General features: G+C 43.5%; 1 protein-coding gene across 2 annotated transcripts in view; it reads left to right on the forward strand.

The window, feature by feature from the left end:
• The window catches only part of NT5C2 (5'-nucleotidase, cytosolic II), a 2,665,542-nt gene extending 2,639,513 nt beyond the window's left edge, over positions 1–26,029 (forward strand). For both annotated transcript variants that reach the window (XM_044056570.1, XM_044056571.1), the window contains exon 18: positions 25,497–26,029. In XM_044056570.1, the coding sequence (XP_043912505.1) occupies positions 25,497–25,739 (243 nt within the window). In that variant the 3' untranslated portion in view covers positions 25,740–26,029. The remainder of the gene's footprint in view (positions 1–25,496) is intronic.
• Positions 26,030–26,623: the final 594 nt, after the last annotated feature.

Consider the following 26,623-nt stretch of genomic DNA (forward strand, 5'->3'; position numbering starts at 1 on the left):
ATATAACTAAAGTAAAAACTATTTTATAATCAGAAAGCCCACTTTATACAATAACAGCATAATTATAGCAAAAATAATAAAACATTTGCATGGAATATTTAACAAAGAAATTAAAAATAAAGATAACAAAAAAAACTAAAGATAAAAATGAGAGAAGAAAATGGACTATGAAGGGATGCATACTGTCACACTTTCAAATTGTACCAGGTTTGTCAAGTGATTGTCTTCAGTCACCTCTCATCTTCAGTCATCTCTGTGTTCCAAAGGCCCCAAGCTGCAATTAATGTACATTTTTCCCAAACTTATCAAATCAGTACTCAACCTTTTCAAGAGTTATCATCTTAACTAAGAATATTAAACCAATAAGACAAAACATGTTTCCACCACCTAATAAACATCAGAACCAAGGGAATAACTTCATCACAAATAGCAACCAAAGCCCACCAATCTCAGATCTTCAAATTTTCCCAACTCAACCCTACGTATTCTTACTACAAAAACTTAAAAGACGTTTCACTGTTAGCATAATAAAAAAATAATGCTCATCTAACAGTTTTTTTTAATTATACCAGATAGTATTAGTATTTAGCATTAGATACAACCCAACATACATACATACTCCATGTGCCCATTTATTAAAAATAATAAATAAGGAGCATCTGGAATTAACTAAACTAAATGTTGCAGCATTTGGACATAAAATACAGACATGCTTTTCTTAAAATGACCTTCTGTGATGCTTAGACAACAAGTGAAAATAATGACATACACTCTTATTATTGGCTAGCACTTCAACTTAATACCTCTCAAATGTCCAGAATTTTGCACAAAGTGAAGACTTTTGCCTCATATTTTTGTGTATTCCACCTATGTTTTTTCTGGTAGGGCATGGAGAACTAAAGTCAACAAATAATGTTTCATATCCATCTGAAAATACTTAATACAAAATGTATTGCACACCAAGTTCATAACTGCAATATTTAAAATCTGTACCTGATTTAGGGCCTTTACCCTCCACCAACTATTTTCAGCTTTGTCCAAAATTCTTACACCAAATGCTTGTGACAAAAATTGTAGAAGAAACATCTGAACAGATATTTTGTTTACAATGGCAAATGGGTGGCACAACAAATACAAGACCAGATGGCATATAAGACTTCATGCAAAGCACATATTTCAACTATGCTGACCCAAAGACCTTAATCATAATGCGCCAGTGGAATGTCACACTATACTAATCAAACAGCTGCTTACACACTATGTAGCTGCACTGTAAAGAATGACACCAAGCAAACCTCAACAAAATTATGACATGCCATTCACAAGAAGCTTACAAGGACTCTCGACACAAATCATCAACATTTTAGAACAAAACTCTACACACAAAAACAAACTGGAGACAGTGAAAAAAACATTACTAAATTACGGACTACAGAAAGATGGGAAACATTACAACTACTTGAATCAAAAGAGACGTGAAGACCGGAGTAGATTGTACTACTGCTCCACAGACACTAGTTCTTAAGTTACAGACCCGAAGAGGTCTAGCATTATTAAAAGGTCAAAAAGTAGAATCGATCTAAATCAGGGCCACTTTAACACTGTCCATTGCAATTCAACAGCAAAAGGTCAAAAAGTAGAATCGATCTAAATCAGGGCCACATTAACACTGTCCATTGCAATTCAACAGCAACGCTACTCTTTCAAAACATCACACATATGCATTCTCAAAAACTACCTCAAAGGTTCACGCAGGAGCAGAAAATAAATTCCAAACAGGTAAGCACACCACACTGATAAATCCAGATGTCCCGGAGAACAGAGTTACAACTCTGATGATGGCTACCCCAACCTGGGGAAAAGGAAGACGAAAGCAAATAACCGCCCAATACGATACTCAGCCCAAATCACCAAAGATGCCTTTTCTGAATTTCCACCCTACAAATTTCCGTTTCCATTCTTCTCTCGCTAACATCCTGTAGTGTATATGTTCATACTATGAACTCTGCAATACACTGCACTTTCTAAAAAGTGTTGTTTTGAACTATAAAGACCACATGCACAACAAAAAAAAAAACGAAAAGTTGTAATGCCTTATTCTCAGTAAAAGAAAGCAAGGCAGAATAAATTAAGCCGCTACTATCGCGAATTATGTTTTAAAAAAAGTTTACTTACAAATAAATCAGGCCACGAGGATAAGCTGATACAAGCAAGGCTTGGAAAAACATGTTCCGTCGGTAAAATACCCTGTACTAGAAACAGCGAAAGGAACTTCCCTACCTCCTGCAGCTATATTTGAGTATTCCAAGGCTGGGGAAGGACAAGGCAGCTGTGACATCACAGAATGGGTGGGTTTGACAAAGAAGCAGAGGTCGGCCATGGTGATATCACCGGGAGGGAAATGTTGAAAAAAATATACCTCCACTGCCTGGCCGTGATGACATCAGTAATTGGGGGACTCCAGCAGGCTTAAGTGAAGCGCGAGAGAATGTTTTTAAAAGTGTAAACATTCCTGTACGCTAACGTAGGGTTGGATTACAGAATTCAGGAGGAATTCAATTTTCTAAACGCTGCTTTCTTATTTGTTTATTTAGGAAGCTGTATATAGGGACGAAAATGGCAGAGAAGTTGAGTAAAGCATTTTACAAACCCATTGTACTCCTTTAATAATGTAAAGCATATCGCTGTTTTAAGGTTCCCATGGTTTTTACTTAATTGAAAAATGCACTCGCTCTTGATTGGTCAAATTATTTGAAATCTATTTAAAAGAAGTGTCATTTGAATGATTTATGTTTGTCTGATGAAGGCAGAACACTGTTTCTGCCAAAAGCGCTTACTTTTACTTGGATTTTATTAAACATTTTCAGTTTTTAGCCTGCTCTTATTGTGTTCCAGCTCGCTTTTTTGTTGTTTACTGGGTTTGCGAGTTTTCAAGTGTCTTGCCAAATTATTGTCAGCTCCGACACTCACGTCGGAGCCGAAGACCATCACCCTGGACTTGACTGCTCCTCCTCCGAGCCATACTGGACCTTCGGAGCCGGAGGAGGTCGACCTGAAGTTTGTTGATCCTGTGGAGCCGAGACCTGCCCCGGTATCTTCGGTTCCATCTGCTCGGACGTCCTCGGCGCCGACTGAGGACTCTGGGAGCCGACACTCTCCTGTCAGGTCCAGTGAGGGTAGTCGTACTGACTTGTCGGTGCCGACTCTTACTCTCGGGCTTCGGCTCAGATGAGCTCGGCTCTTACCTCGGGCTCGGAGCCCATGGCTTCGGTGCAGGAGGATCAGGCGATTCCTTCGGGTCTGTCTACTCCTTCTCATCGGAGCAGTGGTGCTTTCAAAGCTATGAGGAGAGTCATGTCTCCAAGGGCATCTTCAGCATCAGGTCCAGTTTCCTCCTCCCCTCAAGCGCCTGTGTCTGCTTTTGTTTCCATCGGCCAACCCAAGCGTAGAGACCCTGAGCCTCAGGTAGCCCCACAGAGGCTCCCGCTGAGGAGGTCACCAGGAAGAGGTTGTGTAACAGGAGACACTTGGACTCCTCACAGGAGTCTTTCACATCTGACATTGACTTGGATGAGTCAGAAGGGTCCCCTCAATCCCCTTCTGAGATATCTCCTTTGCGGAGATACTAGAGATCCTTAGGCAGAGGGATGATTGGTAGTCCAAAAGCCCTACCGAGGACGAGTCAGTGCTTCTGAAGGCTTTCGGGTCTCAACCTTCCACCTCTTGGGTGTCTCCACTTTAGGACGAGCTCATGGATCTGATCTCTCGTAGAGCATGGGAGTCGCCGGAGTCCATGGTACCTGTCCCTCGGAGGCCAAATAAGTTCATCTCCGCCCCCGTGGATAAACCTTTTTTGACTAAGGGAGTGCCTGTTGATTCCATGGTGGTGACGGCAGCCACCAAGAAGGAAATGTGTGAGACTTCCTCATCTATCCATCCTCCTAACAGAAATTCTAGGATTATGGATAAATATGGGAAATGCATGTATAGTTCAGTGACTTTTTCTCTTCAATCACTGAAATATTTTACCCACTTCACCAGACTCCAAAGAGATCTCCTGAAAGAGCTAGGAGATACTCTCCAAGGTACGGTAGCTGCATGGGTTTCCGACAAAGTTACCAACCAGCTCGCTACTCTAAACTCGATTGTGAACAAGTCCATGCATCTCATATCTTATGCAGCTGATGGTTCGAGTAGGGCCGCACGTTCAGGCATTGCTCTGCGTAGACATGCCTTGATGCATCTCTGTTCCTTCGCGGAGCCCTTCAAGTCTTCATTTGTCAGCACCCCATTTGATGGCTCTTCCTTGTTTGGGCCCAAGGTCAAGAAAACTTTGACCAGGTGTGAGCAGGAAGGAAAGACTCTGTCTGCCGTCGGAGTCTGCTTTTCTAACCCTGCTTGGCCTTATCCTAAAGGCCCTAGGGGGCGGAAAGATGTGGTTCCGAAAGCCTAAGGAGCCTTTCAGGACACACGTGGTGAAACCCCCTCTAGAGGCAGAGGAGGGGGTTATAATGGAAGACGCCGCCCACACAGCAGAGGGAGTCCGCAACAGCAGGGTGACAGAGGTCAATTCTCTGGTCAGCCCTACCAGTGCTCCTGAAAGGAGGCCCTGCTTTCCTTCTCTGGAGGCAGTCGGGGGTCGCTTGTCTTTATAGCCTAGCTAGACATAACATCCGATACCTGGGTATAAAGCATCATCTCCAGATGGTATTTCATACACTTCTCTTTCCTCCCTGTTCCTGTCAATAGAATCCCGGATGTTCCACCCAGTTTCAGGGAACAAGCAACTATAGAGGTCCACAAGTTGCTAGAAAAAAGAGTCATCTAGCCAGTCCCAGCAGACCAAACAGGGTTCGGAACTTACTCAAGATTCTTTTTGGTTCCAAAGAAAACGGGACTGGAGACCTATCTTGGACCTCAGCAGACTCAACCAATTTCTGAAGAAAGAGAAGTTCCGAATGGTCACACTTCAGTCCATACTTCCCTTTTTAGAGAAAGGCGATTGGATATGCTCCATCGATCTCAAGGACGCATACTACCATATAAAGATGGACAGACACTCCAGAGATCACCTGCGTTTCCAGCTGACAGCCAATCATTATCAGTTTCGAGCCCTGCCCTTTGGTCTCACTACAGCCCCCAGAGTTTTCACCAAATGCATGGCAGTGGTCATGGCTCACCTGAGGCGTGTAGGATTCCAGGTGTTTCCATACCTAGACGATTGGCTCCTTACCTCCACCACCAGGCATCAACTGATTCAGACAACTGAATCCCCTCTGACACTCTGCAACCAATTAGGCATTACGGTCAACTTCGAAAAGTCTGCCTTGCCGCCATCGCAGCATATCGTCTTTATAGGAACAGAGTTAGATACCTCAACCACCACTCTACGTCTTCCAGTCAAAAGGGTCTCACTGCTTCATCAGCACATCGCCTCATTGGTGTCAAAGAACAGAGCTCCAGCTGCAGAGGTCTTGAAAGTATTAGGTTTGATGGTGGCAGCAATATTAGCCATTCCTCTCGCAAGGCTGCATATGCGAAGTCTTCAATGGCTTCTGTTCACCCAATGGTCTTACCAGGAATTGCCAATGAACCATATGATCTTCATCACAAACTCATGCAAGAGGGACCTTCAGTGGTGGTTGATGTCTCTTCATGTCACAATGGGATGATCCTTTGTGCCCCCCCCCCCCCCCGTAGCCACTGTGACCACGGACGCTTCCCTGATAAGGTGGGGGGCATTTTCAGGGAAAGACTGCCCAAGGCACATGGACGGATCAAGAGTCACATCTGCATATCAGTGTTCTAGAGATGAGAGCAGTACTTCTGGCGTTGCAGTATTTTCAGGACTCTCTTCCTGTAGGGACGATTGCAATTCAGACAGACAACATGTTAGTGTTCTGGTACTTGAACAAACAGGGCAGAACCAAGTCTTAGCCCCTTTGTCGAGAAGCCCTCAGAGTATGGCAATGGGCTGTGTCATCCCTTCTGTTAGCAATGCACATCCCAGGGAAATCCAACATGATAGCAGACAAGCTGAGCAGGGCAATTTTGTTGCCTCATGAGTGGTCTCTCAACCAAGACATTGCGGACAGAATTTTCCACAAATGGGGCCAGCCTTGCTGCAACCTTTTTGACAGTCATATCAATACCAAATGCAGAAGCTGCTTTGCCCTGATACCACCTCCGGGACATCCCCCGAGAGATGCAGTTGTACACAATTAGCCTCCGGGTCTCCTATATGCATTTCCTCCAATCCCATTGATACCCAGATTTTTACAGAAAGCGAAGTCGCTGGGAAGGACTGTCATTCTTATAGCCCCCCATTGGCCTAGACAGATTTGGTTTCCCTTTCTTCACCATCACCTGCTGGAGGATCCATGGATCCTGGACCTAGTTCCAGATCTGCTGACACACCCGTCAGGGGACCTTCATCCTTCATTGCAGTCACTGAAGCTAACTGCTTGGCTGATCCAGTTCCCCACATAGCCAGGCTTCATTCCCTGTCGTATGACTCAAGACAAATTCTATTGTCTTCTCATAAGCCTTCCACCAGAAAACTATATCGCAGTAAGTGGAAGAGGTTCTCCATTTGGGCCAGCAAACAAAAAATTGATCCTTTTCAAGCTTCATTGTCGTCCATTCTAGATTTTTGACTGTGATTTTTAAGGAGGGAGCAGCAGCTGCTACAGTTCAGGTTCAGTTAGCTGCTATATCCAAGTTTCATCTTGGAACTGATGGTTTAAATATTATGGCCCATAAGTTATCTAAGGCTTTTCTCAAAGGTACTTTTCACATGAGGCCCCCACTGAAGTCTCCTTACTCTACTTGGAGTTTGAATTTTATGCTATCTCAAATAATTCTTTCCCCCTTTGAACCAGCGTCATCTTGTGATCTCAAGTTAAATTTATTTGTCTAGTGGCCATTACTTCTGCCCGCAGAGTGTCAGAACGTCAAGCATTATCTATCAGACCTCCTTATATGATTTTCCATGCTGATAGAGTCTCTCTCAGAACAAACCCCTCCTTTTTGCCTAAAGTCTGTTCTGAATCTAATATCAATCAGGTCATTGAGTTGCCAGTCTTTTTTCCCAACCATTCCAACAAAATAGAGTACATGCTGCACAAACTTGATGTGCACAGACAGCTCAGATTTTATCTTGATAGAACGAAGGATATTAGGAAATCAGATCAACTTTTTGTATCCTTTTCGGAGGCCAGAAAATAGAACTAAGGATATTAGGAAATCAGATCAACTTTTTGTATCCTTTTCGGAGGCCAGAAAAGGTAGACCAGTGGCTAAAACAACCCTTTCAAAATGGTTATCAGATTGTATCTCATTTTTTCATGTGATTGCTAACATACCCTTGCCACACAAGGTAAAGGCTCATTCAACCAGAGCCGTTTCTACGTCTTCTGCTTTTCTAGCTAAATTGCCCCTTGATAACATTTGTGCTGCAGCCACTTGGTTTAAGCCTCATACTTTTATCACTCATTACAAAGTGGATAAGGCCTCCAGGGACAGAGCTTCTTTTGGTTCTACGGTCCTGAAAAATCTACTCCCGTGAGCCACCCAGGGTTGCGGGTGCTAGGGACGCTACCCATCAGTGAGAATAAACGGCGAGATTTAACCACTTCACATAAAAAAGTTATGTACTTACCATAACGTTCCATGTGAGTTGTTTATCTTGCCTTTATTCTCACGTCCCTCACCTGGCTGACATTTGACTCAGAGGCTGGTATCATCCTGGTTGTTCAATTCTTCTTATTCTTTTTCCTTTTTGGGAGAGTGGACATCTTCCAGGGATACAGTACATGCAGCAAACAAGATCTGAGGTAATTCCAGCAGTGCATCATGGGATAAGGGGCTTGGTCTTGCGCTATTGCTAAACCTTGAGCTTTGCTATCAACCGTGTCGGAGCCGAAGATCGGCTCTGAACCCATCAGTGAGAATAAAGGTGAGATAAACAACTCACATGGAACGTTATGGCATGTACATAACGTCTTTTTAAAGATTTCCTGGAAGTACAGCCTCCCAGATTTAGTAGGCACTGGCCTTCTAAGAACTGGTCCTTTCCTGCCTCTTCCAGGCCTTCTCAGTCCAAACCCAGAACCAGCAGAACATCCAGGCCTCAGTCCCAAGGTACTCACAGGCCTAAGCAGTGGGGGGCTCCCTCTTTCAAAGCTGGGAGTAGTAAGACACCCCCCTATGGTAAACTGTCACAATGATTTAACTTTAAATCTTCCAAGCCCTGCTCAACTGACGGTTTCTTTAGGGGGAAAGATCACCCTGCATGCAAAAAACTAGGAACTCATTACCCAAGACAGATGGTTTTCAGTATAGTTTCCCAAGAATGCATATTTCACTTCCACTCCTTACCAACCCCAAACGGTTGGCCAGACCTACCCCTAAATCAGTGGGCAGAGGCTCAAAAGCAAGTTCTCTCTCTTCTAAGCATCAGGGCTATTCAGCCTGTCCCAGAAGAAGAATGGGGGCAAGGTTTCTAATCAAGACTTTTCCTGGTAACCAGAAAAGACAATTCCTGGCATCCTATCCTGGACATGTCTATCCTAAACACTTTTTTGGTGATCCCAAAATTCAAAATGCTAACTCTTCATCAGCTGCTTTCCATGCTAGGCAAAAATGCCTGGCTGGCAACACTGGATTTAAAGGAAGCCTACCTGCACATCCCAATAAAGGAATCTTGCAGAAGATACCTAGGCTTCAGAGCAGGCTACATGCACTATCAGTTCTCTGCACTGCCCTTTGTCTTATCTGCTGCGCCCAGGGTATTCACAAAGTGCCTAGCTCCAGTCATTCCATTTTGCAGGCAAAGAAATATTTAAATATACCCATGCCTGGACGATTGTCTGATTTAGGCAGAAAGCCAGGAGGGCATACTGTTAAACCATCTGGCATTTGTAAAGAAATTACTGATTTCTCTGGGGTACACCATAAATGAAAAGAAATCACATCTTGTACCCTGTCAACAAATTGTATTCCTGGGAGCAAGCTTGAATGCAACTTCCCAGATGGCCTATCTCACGCCAGAGAAACAAGTTCATTTGACAGCCTACTTCAAAAAACTGGCCACAAAGACCCAGCTATCCGCAAGGAAAATACTGCAAGCCCTGGGGTTCATGGCCTCTTGCATTCTACTAATTCCATATGCAAGACTGCATATGAGGAAACTACAATGGTATCTAAAAAGCCTATGGTGTCAACATTCTCAGGACCTAGAATCAATGACTCCTGTCATACCTTGTTTAAAGATAGAGTTCCTTTGGTGGGCAGAGATCTGCCACCTAAACAAGGGACTACCATTCACTCTACCCCCTGCTGCCCAAACCCTAACAACAGACACATCAGACTATGCATGGGCGTCTCACTTGGCAGGGCAATGCATTCGGGGTAAATGGAACCTGAGTCAAATGCACCTGCATATCAATCAAAAAGAAATGTTAGCTGCACAGAATGCTGTGACAGCCTTCAAGGACCACATTCCTCCAGGACAATTAATGGTAAAGACGGACAACACCACTGTTATGTGGTACATAAACAAGCAGGTGGGAACCTACTCATACCCTCTCTGCAGACTAGCCATGGCTCTGTGGAACACAGCCTTGAGCTACCAAGTGCACCTACAAGCTCAATTCCTGCCAGGCAAGCTAAATACACTGGCAGACAACCTAAGCAGAAATCTCATGGACCCACACGAGTGGAAACTGGATCCAAAGATATTCAACATTTTGAGAAACAAATGGAGGAGACTAGAGATGGACCTGTTTGCCTCCCCTCAGAACTATCAATTGGACAAATTCTGCATAAGGACACCCCACAGACAAGCTTGGAAAGTGGATGCCCTGTCCTTCACATGGAAAAAACTATCAGTTTATGCCTTTCCCTCTCTGCAAGCCCTCTCCAAAGTGCTACTAAAGATCAAACAGGACAAACCAAGGACAATACTTATTGCACCAGACTGGCCACGCCAACACTGGTACCCCTTCTAGCGCAGTGTGTCACTTCTGGAACCATGGCACCTGCCTCAGACCCCCCCGCCCTGCTGTCCCAGCAGGATGGCCAGATTCTGCACCCATAGCTTCAAACTCTGAACCTTGCAGCCTAGCTAATTTCATGATCTCTTCATTACCATCCCTCAGTAAGCAAGTGATGGATGTCATTCTGGAGACAAGGAGACCTAGTACTAGAAAATCCTATGCTGAAAAATGGAAAAGATTCTGTTCCTGGAACCAAACACAGGGGATGGGCACAACTGTGCCCAATTTACTGCACATTCTTCAATGCTTAACTGAGATGCTTCACAAGGGCCTTTCCTTTTCTTCCATCAAAATTCATATCTCTGCCATTTCAGCTCATTATAATACAAAGCCACCCCTCTTCTTGCATCCACTGCTGAAGCAATTCCTCAGAGGGGCCAAAAACTGAAGACCACCCAGGAGAGCCCCTACTCCAGCCCTGGGACCTTAACTTTGTATTGGAAAAACTCACTCTACCTCCCTTTCATCCAGCTGCAAATGCAGAGTTGAAATTCCTTTCTTGGAAAACAGTCTTCCTTCTAACCATCACTTCAGCAAGAAGGGTGTCTGAATTACAGGCCCTCATAACAGTGGAGCCTTTCATCATCTTTCATGTGGACAGGGTGTCCCTCAGGACCAGTCCCTCCTTTATGCCCAAGGTGATATCCAGTGTGACCCTTAATGAGTCCATTAATTTGCCAACCTTCTTTTCTAATCCACAGAACAAAGGGGAACGAATGCTGCATTCCTTGGCCGTGCACAAACAACTTAGATTTTACTTGGACAGGACTAAGCCTCTCAGGAAATCTGAACCACTGCTGGTTGCATTTGCTGCAGGGGCAGAGGGGAAGGCCATTTCATAGCAAACCATTTCTAAGTGGATAGGCCATTGCATTCATTTCTGCTATAAGCACCATGGAAAACCTACCCTACAGGGGATAAGACCACATTCAATCAGGGCTGCATCTACCTCTACAGCCTTTCTCAGAGGTGTCCCTACTAGGGACATCCTAAAAGCTGCTACCTGGAGTTCTGTACATACTTTCACCAAGCATTACCACTTGCCATTTTTTTTCTAAATCCAGAGTGGTTTTGCCACTGCAGTCTTGCAGGGCCTTATAGCTGGTCCTAATGCTATCTAATTGCCTCCTCCCTTCCTTAGCTTTGGGAATCTACCAAAATGTAATGACTGCAACAGTGAAACACAAAGAGCATAGTACAGTTGTGTACACTTACCATAAATGTAGATGTTCGAGTGTATTCACTGTTGCAGTCCTTTTTACCCTCCCTCCAGTCCCCTGACTTATATTGACTATATCTCTATTCTTGCTTACTGTGCTTAAAGCTTTCTGGTGTAATTTGCTTTTTTGTTGACGGTGTAACCTTATATATATAATTGCTTCCCATTATGGGGGCACCTGACATCTGAGGCAAGGAAAACTGATGTAATGGATTTGGCTGCATGCTTTATACCCCTGACTACATGACGTCATGGAAGATGAGACAGCAATCGACGCAGGACCCAAGCCTTTGATAATCAAGCCAACTGAGGGCTACCTGCAAGCAGATAACCCAAATGTAATGACTGCAACAGTGAATACACTCGAACATCTACATTTATGGTAAGTGTACACAACTGTACTTTGTGTCCACTTACCATAAATGCAGATGTTTGAGTGTATTCACTGTTGCAGTCCTGGTTTCCCTCCTTCCAGCCCTCTTGTCTCTCTCTTTTTCTCTCTCTCTCTCTCTATCCTCTCTGTGCCTATTTCTCACCCCTTTCAGGGTTATTGATATTGGTATTTACTTTTTACTGGTGATGTTTTCCCCACCATAACTTAGCTCTCTATTTGGGGGGCTCCTGACATTTGGGGCAAGAAAAACTTATGTAATGGCGTCGGCTGCCTGTTTTTATACCCCTGACGACCTGGCGTCAATCCTGGAGCGACAGCAACCAACACAGAAATACTAAGTCTCTGGTATTCGGGCCGACTGAGGGCTACCTGCAGGCAGATAACCCAAGTGTGATGACTGCAACAGTGAATACACTCGAACATCTACATTTATGGTAAGTTTACACAACTGTACTTTCAGCATACCTGCCCTCCATCCCCTGTCCCTCTTTAAGTTGTCATCAGTGGAGACTCCTGGAGGAATGAATATTGGGTCTGCTGACAACATAGCAAATTTTTTTTGCTGGAGTCAAATAATCTGAAGAGGAAGGGAGACATCATGGACTATGGAAGCAATGGGAGGAGTTTGAGCATGTTTGAGTCTTAAAGGTGCAGAAAAGCTGCAGTCTGCTGTGACCAGACATATCGCTTAAGGGATGCAGATCATGAAGATCTGTCTTTATGGTAAGTGCATAACTTTCAAATGTCATACTTCTGAATGGGAGTCTGTCTTAACTCATTACAGCTGAATGATGCCTCCAGGTCTTTCTGCAATTACATCCTACTGACACCTTTAGGTGTCAGATATTGCTTGTTCATATTTACATTAATAATTCAAAACCATACTACATACATAGTATTAAAAATTGTCATCTTAAAGCTTACACAATGGCAAAGACAACTGTATTGATATCTGACCTCTTACCTAGGGCAGGTAAAGAGATATTAATTGTTGTCTGTATATTTTTACTGTCATAAATTTCATCTTTTTCTAAACATCTCGACAACTAAGTAGCACAGACAGAACTGTGTAGCCTCATATGAAAGCATTTGGTGGGAGTTGAGACATGGCATAGTGGTTAAGGTGTTTACCTCACAGACAGGAAGTAAGGATTTGATTCTCACCAAGGGAAATTGGCTAGGCTTGCAGTAGCCCACAAGGTCAGCTAGCCAAGTACTTACCCATGAATTAACATTCTACCCCTTAGAGTTGACCCGATAGTCAGTGACATAGGGACACAGACAGTAATTTAGCCATTGTCCATCACATGATTACAGCAATGACGAAATCATTCTAGGTTGCGTGACTTATAAACAAAGGTATGGCATCTAGGTCCAAGGAAGTAATTGTTCTACTGTATTTGGCATTCATCTGACCTGTCATTGGTTTGTACCTGTCATTCTTTGGTATGTACCTGACCAGGCATATCCAACAGATGTAATGTCCACAGATGGAATATCCACAAAGGTTCCTCACTAAAAGAATGCAGGACATAAGTAACATGTTTTATGCAGACCACCTCAAGGTCTTATCCCTGTATTCTGGCTCCTACAGGCTGTTGAGGGGAAATCTATGCCTGGCATACAGGACATTTTCAAACCCCACTCTGCTGGACCTCCGTCATATCGTCATATCTACAAAACAAACAGCACCAGAATAACCCATTCTAAAGACTTAAACCTTGCCTGTGATATAAATAGGACCTGCTGTAGAGACGGGTATGTATCTCAAAGACTACCCTGTCTCTGGAACAGGCTCCCCACCCATGTGAAGCACAATTCCTCCCCAACCCAATTCAAGTGTAACTTGGACAATTGGATGGGGAACAGGAATTTCATCCCTGTCTATAATGGACACTGGCAGCCTGTAAATGGTTCATCTCCCAGGCCCCTGCTTATAAATGTGTCATCACCCAAGCCCCTGCTTACACTTATCAAGGGTACCAGAACTTGTCAGAGATTTGGGATGCATGGCTAGGCCTAAAAAGGCCCTTGTGGTAGTTAGCTTAGTAAACACCTATAAACAAAATGCTGCTGATCGCTTGTGTGTATCATGAGTATTTGCTTAGATAGTGTAAGTTGTTTACAGAATATAACACACTTATAAATTTTATATTTACTGTGACTTCTATATCAGGTTAAGACCTAGAACTTAATGAATACTTCTACTATAAAATAGTTCATAGGGGGTTACTAGGCTAATGGCCCTAGGGTGTTTACAAGCCTAGCTGTGTAATAACCCAGTACCCTTATTGACCATAGTCAGATGGTCATTGTTAGAGTGATTATGTGATCAGCACCAACTGCCCCTGTCCATGAGGGTCATAGGTGCTACCTCGGGGTAAATTTATGGTCACCCATCCACTTGTCAAGGTTGCTCTTGAATATGGTCATTGAAGAGCTCTGCTTCACATGGAGTGGGAGCTTGTTCCAGAGTAGCGTCAATTGCTGGGAGATATATGTGTCTCTCCAGCATGTTCTGCTAATGTCACAGCCTAGATCCCTGGAGAGAGTTATTCTTGTCCCATTTCATTTGCGGATTTGCAGCATTTCCATTAGGGCAGGGTCCAAGACTAATCTATAGGCCAGGCACAGGTCACCTGTCAGCTGCCTTTTATGATAGATTGCAGTGACAGGCCTTTCAGTCTTTCCATGTATGTCATATTTTGGAGGCCCTGGATTCTCTTGGTTAGAAACCTCTGTGGTCTCTCCAGTTGCTGCAGATGGCTGGTGAGGTATATACAGAAAGGAGCATTGTAGTCAGTTAGTGATCTGATAAGGGTTGGGTACAGCGGAGCTGCAACTTCCCTGGTCTTGGATGTGATGCCTTGTATGAGATGCGCAATGTAGAATGATTTTCTTATAACTATGGACACATGGTGATCAAAGTTTAGGTTGCTGTCAACCTGTGTTCCCAAGTCTCGCACCACTAAGTTTGAGCTTAGAGGGGTGATATATATGTCATAATTAGCAGTGGCAACTACTTTGCCAAAGGAGATGATGAGGCATTTTTTGTGTTAAGTTTAGTCGGTGAGTTTGGCACCAATCATTTGTCTGTGTCAGTCCTTTCTGTAATATGTTAACATCATTGGAAGACTCTCTGATTGCACCCACTTTGTAGTCATCTGCAAACTTGGTAAGCTACAGGCCATCTACCTTCGCCTGGACTTGAGAGAGATAGATTCCAAACAGTAGAGGACCCACCACAGATCTTTTTGGTACCCCACTAGTAACTGGTCTACTAGTGGAGGTGGACTCCCTAAGTTTGACAGTGTGCATTCTGTTGGTGAGCCAGTTTGCTACCCATCTAGTAATGTATGGGTTAATCCCCAGCTGGGAGAATTTCTCTATATCTGACTGGTGGATTGTGGCAAAGGCCTTGGCTAAATCAAGACAGGTGGTATGTACTGTTTTACCCACATCCAGGGCTTTGTTGGCATTCTTAAACAAGTCCACTAGGTTTAATAAGCAAGATCTATCCTTGACAAGAGCTAAATGGATCTGGTTTAGGGTTTGAAGGTCACCTATGTCCTTGTGGATAAAGTCCATCCATGATGATTCGTATTTGGCCTTGCAGATAAGGCTGGTTAGGCTTATGGGTCGATAGTTCCCACGGTCAGTTGATGGACTCCCTTTGTGCAAGGAGATTACTGTTGTTTTTCTCCACTCTGCTGGAACAATGCCAGTTCTTAGGCTATGGTTAAAGAGACTGCTGATTGGTTCTGCTAGTTCTTGTTTTAGATTGTTTAGTAAGCAGCCTGTGATGTTATGTGCTCCCATAGAGGCCATGTTTTTGGCCTTGGCGAGTGCTTGTATGACCTGTTCTTTCAAGATACTCTGTAGAGAACTGGTGTCAGGAATGCTTTGCAGTATGTCTGCTGGGGGGGGGGGGGGGGTTGACGTTATTGCCATATCTAGCAGGTTGGCAGTTTCCTCAGGTTCAGTGTGAGTGGTACAGTCCACTATAAGTTCGGCACGCAGGTGGGCATTCCCTTTAGGTTTCGGACATAGCTAAAGAATGCCTTATGATTGTCTTAAGCTAGGGATGCTAATTTAGACTAGTAACTAGCCTTAGAGGGCTTAACAAGATATCTGATTTGCTTGTTCAAGCTGTAGAGGGTATTCTTCCTCCATTGAGTAAATTTCCTCCTGTTCTTAGATATCAATTTCTTTTGTTGTATAGTTTATTTTTACTTAGTCCACCAGGGTGGCTTGTTTTTTTCGAGAAGACCTGGTTTTGTTCCTGTTGGGTTCAGCCTAGTCAATGCATTTGTTTAAGTAGCTGTATAGAGCATTTGTGTATTTCTCAGTGTAGGAGTCGGCTTTGAAACTTTTTATACCATCACTTAGTAGACAATAGTTTGCTTTGGAGAAATTTCAGTTTTGTTACTCCTGTGGGGTTGTCAGGTTTGATCTTTACTTCAAGTGAGACAGATTTATGGTCTTACCTTACCATGGAGGGCAACATAGGGTGTAGTGCAGTGACCCACTCCCTCATGTTGGTGAGCACTAGGTCCAGGACATTTGAGCCCCTTGTGGGACATTTGAATTACCAAAGTCCAGGAACCTTGTCGCTGTTGTGTTTATGGTCATGTAAGTCACCCACTTGATGGAAAGATAGTTGAAATCTCCCAAGACCAAGGTGTTTGGCTGTGTACTCAGTGACTCTTGCAAGTCCAGGTAGGTGGTGTGCTTCTCCTGGTTCATGGTTAAGGGACTTGTAGTTAGTGATAATGTGGAGGGGTATTCTACCTGTAGTTAATTGGACTTGGAGTAGCTTAAGAGAGTCGTAATGTTTCACCAGTCTCGAGGTGTATTTGGATTTAATGAAGATGGATACACCTCCACCTGTGGATGTTCATCGTGTTTCACTGTTGCAGTCATTACACTTGGGTTATCCTGCTGGCTGGCTACCCGCAGTCGGCCTGAATTCCAAAGTCCTGGTTCGGCGTCGGTTGCTGTCGCCTCTTCCCTGACGTCAGTGCGCCAGGGGTATAAAAGATGCAGCCGACGCCATTTTATTCAGTCTTTCTTGCCACGCGGTTCCCGAAGCAAAAGCAGTTCGCAAATACCTGTCGGCCGACTCCTGAGATTTTCAAAACCGAATTTCAGATCCAAAGTCTTCATTAAAGCTAAGTACCCTGTTGGGGAAACATTTTTCTTGCTCCAGACCGATGTCAGAAAAAGTTAACAATTGTATTTCTTGTGGGAAGCAAATGCCTCATAAGGATTTTCATTCTTACTGTATTCCTTGCCTAGGCCCTAACCACGACATTGCTAGCTGTCGGTTTTGTGCTAGATTTAACCAACGCACTATTAAGCATCGGTACGATTTTGCCTTTCATTACTTTGGCCGAAGATTTAATTATATAATGCCATCGGAACAGCCGACGACCGGAGTTTATAAAAAGCGCAAGGAAAAGGACAGGCATCCGAGGTCCAAAACCGACGACGAGGCCTCCGCTAGGCCATTTCGCCGGTTCTCAGTGAGGCGCTTTTGCAGCCCCTGATGCCCGCTACCTCAGTGCCACAGGCCGCTTCTGACTCCCACGTGGAGCTGACTAGGCCTCTGGATACTCAAGGTATTGGACACTCGGAAACTATTCCCTCAGATGAATCCGGAGCCGCTGAGCAGGCATCGGCTTCTGAGGGTCTTTTCAGACCTACACAGTTATATCTCAAGCCGACCTCAGCTTCAAAGGCAAAGACTAAAACAGCTCTAAAAACAAAGAAACAAGTACAGCATTCTCCTGGACAGACTTCCATGCCTAAGAAACAGATGCTTAAAATGGCCGAAGACCTAATTACTTTGATCAGGGGTTCCCATCCCCCTCCTGATAAGAGGCCTAGGCAAGACACAGAATATGACTCTTCTGATCAGGTTTCCATTTCCTCTGACTCCTCTTCTGAACAGGAATACTCTCTTCCTCCCTATGAGGATTCTGATGCTGAAGAATCTATTTCTTCAGCCTCTCCTTCTGAGGATTATTCTTTTGGGGAAACCCTGCATACCATGAGGGAGCATTTTCACTGAGAGAGCCAAGATTACTCAGAATCTAAGAAAAGGCTCAGAGACTTTCTTTTACTACCTCAGCACAGACCTCTTGCTATTCCACCTGTTCTAGACATTGTAGATGATGTATTTTCAGAGTCTGGCCTGTGTTCTGACTCTTTACCCCCTGCACCTGTTAAGCCAGACAGATACTACAGGGTTCCAGACTCTCATAAATTTCTATATAAAAACCCTGCTGCTGACCCAGAAACTATTTCTCAGGGTCCTAAAGGGGTTAAGGCATTCACTGCTAAAAAACATGTCCCCTCTGATAGGGATTCTAGGGCACTGGACAGATGGGGGAAAAAAGTTTACACTTCTGTTACCTTGGCTGTAAGGGCTTTAAATTGTCAGTTTCATATGCTTAAATATCAGCAATACTTAATGTCACTGCTAAAACAGAAAATGTTGACATATTCTGAATGTTCTGATAACAAGGAAATGCAGGATTTATTGCATGCAGCTGAACAAGTGGGAAAGCATACTTTGCAATGTGGTTTTGATTCACTGGAGGCCTCTTGCAGGGCCGCTGTTACGGGTTCTATCATTAGAAGGCATGCTTGGTTAAAGGAACAGAATCTGATTGATCATGTTAAAGCAAAATTATTGGATGCTCCATTACAGCATGATACTTTGTTTGGTGTTAAGGCAGAAGAGGTGTTGAAGAAAATGGAGGATAAAGCGAAATCTATGCAGACAGTTACGGATTTCCTACAGGTATAGCCACCCAGATTTAGCAGGAACTGGCCTTCTAGGAATTGGTCCTTTCCAGTGTCAGACAGGCCACAGAGAGTCAGATACAGATGCCCTAGAGGCAGATCCCAGCCCCAAGGCTCATACAGGCCTAAACAATGGGGTGCTTCTACCTCCAAAAGCGGAGAAGACAAATCACAGCCATACAGGAAACAGTCCCAATGACTTCCATCTGCCAAGGCCAAGCACTTATCTTTTGGCAGCACCCTTAGGGGGGAAACTAGCACTTTTTTCACAAAATTGGCACATGATCACCCAGGACAAATGGGTTTTGAATATAGTGTCTCAGGGCTACAGGTTCCACTTTCACACCCTTCCAAAGACAAAAGGTATGCCAGACCTGCCACACAATCAATGGGCAGAGGCACAAAAGCAAGTTTCATCCCTCATGGACATGAGGGCTATTCAGCGAGTACCACAGCAAGAGCAGGGACAAGGATTTTACTCAAGACTTTTCTTGGTACCCAGAAAGGACAAAGCCTGGATACCAGTACTGGACCTGTCTATTCTAAACACTTTTCTGGATGATCCAAAATTCAAAATGTTGACTCTGCAGCAGCTTCTGCCCATGCTGGGCAAGAAGGCTTGGCTTGTAACTTTGGACCTCAAATAGGCATACCTGCATGTCCCAATCAGACAATCTTGCAGAACATACCTCAGATTCATAGCTGGCTCAATGCACTACCAATTCTCTGCACTGCCCTTTGGCTTATCTACTGTGCCCAGAGTCTTCACAAAATGCCTGGCACCAGTAATTGCATTTTGCAAAGAGGAATACAAATATATCCTTACTTGGACGATTGCCTTATTCAAGCAGAGAACAAGGACATTCCACTGAAGCATCTAATTTGCCTAGGGTACACAGTGAACAAAAAGAAATCAAAACTGGTACCCTCTCAAGAGATAATATTCCTGGGTGCAAGCTTAAATACAACTTCCCAGATGGCTTATCTCACGCCAGACAAACAAAGGCAACTGACTTTTTACTTCGATATGATGGCAACAAAGACCCAGTTATCTGCAAGAAAAATTCTGCAGGCTTTGGGCTTCATGGCATCCTGCATTCTACTAATTCCATATGCAAGACTGCATATGAGGAAACTACAGTGGTATCTAAAAAGTGTTTGGACTCAACATTGTCACAGCCTGGAAACATTAATTACCCTCATTCCCTGCCTGCAACAGGAGTTTCGATGGTGGGCACAGGCCTGTCACCACAACAAGGGACAGCCATTGACTTTACCCACAGCCAGGCAGACACTAACAACAGATGCATCAGATTATGCCTGGGGGCCCACATGGCAGGAAAATGTATTCAGGGCATATGGCCTGCAAGCCAAATGCATCTTCATATCAATCAAAAAGAGATGCTAGCTGTACAGAATGCCCTGACAGCCTTCAAGGATCTACTTCATCCAGGACAACTGCTGATAAAGACAGACAATACTACAGTCATGTGGTACATAAACAAGCAAGGAGGCACTCATTCCTAACCCCTCTGCAGACAAGTCATGACTTTGTGGAACACAGCATTGACTTATCAAGTACACCTGCAAGGACAATTCCTGCCAGGAAAGACAATACTCTGGCAGACGAACTAAGCAGAAACCTCATGGATCCTCACGAGTGGAAACTAGATCCACAAATCTTCAGCATGATAACAAGGAAATGGGGATGCCCAGACATAGATCTATTTGCCTCCCCTCACAACTGCCAACTACAGAGATTCTGCACAAGGACTTATCACAAACAAGCATAGAAAGTGGATGCTCTATCATTCAGCTGGAAAACCCTTACAGTAGATGCATTTCCTACACTGCCTCTCCTCCCCAAGGTACTCCTAAAGGTCAGACAAGAGAAGCCAAAAATGATACTGATTGCCCCAGACTGGCCACGCCAGCACTGGTACCCAATCCTAAAGAGCTTGTCTCAAGGCCCAGCCTGGACATTACCTCAAATTCCTCATTTGCTGACCCAACAAAACAATCAGATCCTGCACAGCCAACTCAGAACCCTAAATCTGGCTGCATGGCTGATAATGTAACCATTCAGAACACACCTCTCTCTAAAGCAGTTATGGATGTTATTTTGGAGGCTAGGAGGCCCAGCACCAGAAAATCTTATGCAGAAAAATGGAAGAGATTCTGTGCTTGGAACCAGGCACAAGGAATGGATACGCTTGTACTAAATATTCCTCAGATTTTACAATACCTAACTGAGATGCTGGACAAAGGCCTATCCTTCTCATCAATTAAGATCCATGCCTCTGCCATTTCAGCTCATTACAATACGGACCCACCTATTTTTTTCACATCCACTGCTAAGGCAGTACCTCAGAGGGGCCAAAAATATAAGACCTCCAAGGAGAGCTCCAACACCTGCATGGGACTTCAATTTTGTTTTGGAAAAGCTCACACTGCCTCCTTTTGAGCCAGCCAATACAGCTGAGATAAAATACTTATCATGGAAAACAGCTCTGCTCCTAGCAATAACCTCAGCAAGAAGAGTCTCAGAGTTACAGGCACTAATGGCTGTGGAACCCTTCATTATTTTCCATCCGGACAGGGTTTCTCTAAGGACAAACCCAACATTTATGCCTAAGGTGTAGTGTCCAGTGTGGCTCTTAACCAAACCATTAATTTGCCTACCTTTTACCCAAACCCGCAGAATAAGGGGAAGAGACTTCTGCATTCTTTGGACAAATACACAGACAGCTACGCTTCTACTTGGACAAAACTAAAGCTTTCAGAAAGACTGAGCAACTCTTAGTGGCATATGCTGCAGGATCGCAAGGAAAAGCTATTTCAAAGCAGACTATTTCAAAATGGATAGGCCACTGCATTTGTTTCTGTTATTCACAACATGGCAAATCAGTGCCTAAGAGCATTAAGCCACATTCAACCAGAGCAGCAGCCACTTCAGCAGCCTTCCTCAGAGGAGTACCAACCAAGGACATTTTGGAGGCTGCAACTTGGACTTCAGTGCACACTTTTACAAAGCACTACCACTTACCTCTTTACTCTAAATCCAGAGCAGGCTTTGCCACTGCAGTTCTGCAGGGCCTCATAGCCACTCCTAATTCTATTTAGGCCCAACCACCCAACCTCAGCTGTGGGATTCAACCCAAGTGTAATGACTGCAACAGTGAAACACGATGAACATAGTACAGTTGTGTACCTACCATAAATGTAGATGTTCAAGTGTATTCACTGTTGCAGTCCAGGTTACCCTCCCACCATCCCACTTTCATTGCTGGGACTTATCTGTACATCTCTATTCTCTAAAACCTATGTGGTGTATTTGCTTGTAGATGAAGGTAATGTTTATGTTAGTGCATGGTTTTTTATGAGCAGAATTCTTAGCCTACCCTTTTGGGGGGCACCTGACATCTGGGGCAAGAAAAACTGAATAAAATGGCATCGGCTGCATCTTTTATACCCTTGGCGCACTGACGTCAGGGATGAGGCGACAGCAACCGACGCCAGACCAGGACTTTGGAATTCAGGCCAACTGCGGGTAGCCTGCCAGCAGGATAACCCAAGTGTAATGACTGCAACAGTGAATACACTCGAACATCTACATTTATGGTAGGTACACAACTGTACTTTCTTTCACTCCCATTTTGGGGTCTGAACGTGTGAAAGGCATTATAGCCTTGTACTGCCAGGGTGCTGTCAGTGGCCTTGAACCAAGTCTCAGTGACTGCACAAACGTCAGCATCTTCCAAGGTGAGGAGTGCTTCCAGGGAGTGCAGTTTACTGTTTAAGCTCTTAGCATTAAGCAGCATGACCTTGAGTTTTTCTTTAGTAGATTTCTTTACGTTGGAAGTTTTGTTGTTTGGACATTGCCTAAAAAGGCACTATGGGGGAGGCAAGTGTCTTTGCCACCATCTGAAAGCCTTGAGGAGACAGGTGAATGCCATTTCGAGCAAAGCAACATGGACTGTCGACCATGTCTTCCCAGGCAGACAGATACTGGACCTGCCTGGAGTGACACCAGAAGATATGCCAATTATTGAAGTCAATCATTTTGTGTCTTTATTGTGGCATCATCCTAGGTGAAGGTAGAACGGTCCTTAGGGCTAGTGACATACCTGCCTGGGACACAATCTGAGAGTTTGGTCATGTCTGTCGTCATGTAGTCCAGAGAGGTATGTCTCATGTCATTCACACAAACGTACTATAACAGAATGATAACAGTACTTGTTACTGAGTAACTTGAATGCGTGTTTGATTTTATGGATCCTGGCACTTGACAGGCAGCTGACTGTGACCTTCTCCTCGTTCAGCCTGATGAGGGGGACATCTGTGTGTCTCACTACTGAATCACCTAAGACCAGAATATTAAGTTTTGAGGTGTTTTGCTCTAGGGATTTAATTGTTGAGACACTGATGTGTGTTATGTTTAGTGGTGGATTCTGTTCGTATACCAGTATGTTGTTTGTACTTGGGAGGTCTCTGGTCTTTTGTTAAGCGCTTAGTGAGCATCTCTGTTTATGTGGGCCTTTTTGTGTCTTGACCATATCTTGTGTGATAGTGGAGTTGTGTGTGGTGACAACCTGTTGTATGTCTTGTATATTATGTGAGACTGATTCTAGTTTCATGGTATCTTTCACATGCTGTGTGTGTGTGTTTGCTTTAAGAGCAAATGGTTGTCAGTATACAGGAGGCAACTACTGCATTACCTCAGTATGCCCATGTCAGTCAGGTTGGCTAGAGAAATGGTGGGAAACTCTCAGTCCATGATGGCAGGTATATATTGTAGTAACTAGTGGGGATGGGCTAGATGGACCAGGTTTTGCTGGTGAGACTAACAAAAGTGGCTATTCTGTGGAGGGCTAAGGGTAGAAGATTGCATCAATGCCTCAGAATGCACAACTGAATTGCTCGCTTGGTAGCAATGCGCAACTGCATTGCACACAGAGAGGCAGTGGAGCCTAGGAGGGTTCTGTAGCAGATGTCAAGGGAAAATTGTTCCTAAGCGTTTGGGTCTATACACACTAGCAGTAAACCTCATAGCATGATGCAAAGCTACACAGAAACGTGGGGCTTAAACACAAGCAAAATTAAACAGTTTTAACACAAATTAACTAATAGGAAAGCCCAAAGCTGAGGCTTTTTCCAGCAACCCCCAGTATGATGCAAAGCTATACAGAAACGTGGGGCTTAAACACAAGCAAAGTTAAACAGTTTTAACACAAATTTAATAGGAAAGCCCAAAGCTGAGCCTTTTTCCAGCAATCCCCAACTTAGATGGGTCCTAGGCTATACACTTCTGCCACAAAGGTGTAGGAGGGCCCTCGTAATGTAGGATGTAGTTTGTGCTGAAGATTTTATTTGCATTTTAGTAACCCCTATGATTGCAGAGATGTGTGCATTTGTTTGAAATGTGAGGACATAATTAAATTCTGTTAAAAAGCTTAGGCTCTGCCCATTAGAAGTTACAGTGCAAACTTCAGGAGCTGCATTGGAGGGAATGAGTTAAACTTTTGCAGTGTTATGGACTCCAGACACCAGTATGATAAGTTCCAAATGTGCAGGGCATAGCAGTAAAAAGTGGGAATCCAGCAGGTCTTGAGATGTGTACTACAGAATTGTTAGCAACTCTTTAGTGGTAGAGTAGAGCAGCCAGGCTGGACAGTATTGGGTAAGGAGGACAGTTATATACCGGTTGTTTATATCCCTTGATTCAGATGGTGTGGGGGGTTGTGGTGTCTAAGTAAACTCTATTCAAGTGGATTCAGATTGCATCCTTTTTGAAAATTAGGCAGCTGTCACCTGTTAGAGAATGCTACTTACAAAGGCCATTCCACCAGGAGTGTAGCTATTTCTATGCCTGTTTCAAGAATGCTTCAGTTATGGATATTTTTGCTGTGGCCACTTAGTCATTGGTTCACATGTTCATTGAGCATTATTGCATGATTGCAGGAGGTAGGCCTCCTGTGGCACCTCAGTGTTTCATGACTTGGTCCCCTGGGCTCTTAATTGTGGCATTTTTATAGTTCTGAGCACCCAAGGCGGCTTAGTTTGTAGTGCTTTGCTTTCCCTCAGAACTACTGCCCACTACAAGGGATTTTCATACTGAAATGTAAAAGGTGAATTAGTTGCTGTGTAAGGTCCTTTGCTATGGTGCTTATTATCTTCCGGCCATCCTTTGTGTTTGAGTAGCATCTCCATCTAACATACAGGGATGGAGTTTTCTTTGTGTCTTACAAGTTGCACTCACTCAGGGCTTGAGGTGAATTGAAGGATGAAAGAGTGAAAAGGAGTCAAGTGCACCCTCTTATCACAGTATGTGACATCACAGTATGCACTGGCAAAAACAGGGGAAGCCACAGAAAGCTTAAAATTGTAACAGGCTTGGAATATGAAAAGAGGAGATCACAGCAGTTGCCTCATACAGAAATGTTATAGTGGTGAGTGTATGTCTGTTATTTACCACTGTTGCATTGTACCCAGTGTCATTAGAGCATTCAAGAGTGGCATTTGCAAGTTTCCGCTGTCTTGTGGCAGAACCAGAAAGTTTACAGAGTAAGGAAGCTGTCACCAGTAAACAGAAGTTAAGATGATAAAGACTGCCCGTCATTTACCGCTAGCAGAAGTTGTTTGTTCACCTTCTAAAAAGTTCTCAAAGCTCATTACTTTTTTCAGTTTCACATAGATTTTAGTTTGAGTTCTGTAAGGGAGCTTATTAGCTGTCCAGTTTTAATACTGCATATAGTTAATCTCTTCATCAAGTTGACAGGTTGATTTTATGCCTTTTTCTACTGTATGGAATTACTGCCTTCCCACTCACTTTATTATGTATACATTTTTGTATTTCTGAATACATTAAACAGTGTTACAGTCTGAATTAACCTAGTGTGTATGACTGTCAAAACAGCTAATTATCAGCTCACGTAAGAGGATTGTGCTAAGAATTCAATTGCTTTAGTATGTTAGTTGTTCCATGTTTTGTAACATATTTGGTTTTATGTACCAGATGCCCCATGAGTCAACAGTGGAACACATTCATGTTGAGGTCAATGAAATAGAATCACCTCTAGCAACTCGTAACCGTGGGTCATTGAATTTCACAGACCTAGATATTAAACGTCATCAGTTGACAAGATCCATCAGTGAAATCAAACCTCCTAACCTCTTCCCACAAGCACCACAAGAGATTACACATTGCCATGATGAAGATGATGATGAGGAGGAGGAAGAGGAAGAAGAAGAAGAGTAATACTGAAAGTAATGTTGCAGTTATTACATTGCTCATAGGAGGACCATTTTACATTCTGTTTTTTCAGAGTGAAAATTATTCACTGGTACAAAAGTAAATAAAAACAAAGCAGTTATTTTATAATGGTTTTAGTACACCAGTCCAGATTAGATAAAACATTTGCATTGTCATGTAACTTACTGTTTTATGCAATTCAGATGAAACTGGATCTAGATATCACAAATGTGGTTCCTCTCATGGTTTAATGAGAGACTGCATGTACTTTTATTGTTTTTAATATTAAGTAGTTATATATTTTTTTTCTAACTTAGATTATTTGAAAATGTATATTCAGCACAGTAGAAATGAAGCCTATAGAGACCAAGTTCATTTATTAAAAGCATTTTCAAAAAAAATATGCCTGCGTACAAAATACGAATACCATCATTGTCTTTTCTTAGGTCAGATACTTTTTTTTTTTTTTTTTTATGAGGAATCCTGAATGACACATTGCCTTTAAAGTGTAGTACATTTTATGTATTTTTTTTATTGTAAAGTCCAGTGCTTGATTTGGGGCCTTATGGGTTTGGAGTTGCTAGTCATAAGGGACATATTTATTTGACGTGACAATAGCACAGGACTTGAGTCAAAATGAGGGAAAGAAGCAGCAGGGCCTGTTTAAGATGTGCAGGCCTGGAGATGTAGCTCCATCAGTCCATCTGTTAATCTGACCATGTTACCACAGTCATGGCAGTTTCAGTCTCATTCAGAATGATACATCTATCATACTATCCTGTTCTGTTAGATGTGGCAGTGTCAGCTTAATTCAGAGTAACATATCTACTGAGCAGTCCTGTGAAATAGCTACACTGTAGAAACGTCTATGAACTGGAAGGGATTGGGAA

The sequence above is a fragment of the Protopterus annectens genome, chromosome 14.part0 (genome assembly GCF_019279795.1).
Source record: "Protopterus annectens isolate FY-2018-M chromosome 14.part0, PAN1.0, whole genome shotgun sequence".
In the NCBI taxonomy this organism is placed as follows: Eukaryota; Metazoa; Chordata; order Ceratodontiformes; family Protopteridae; genus Protopterus; species Protopterus annectens.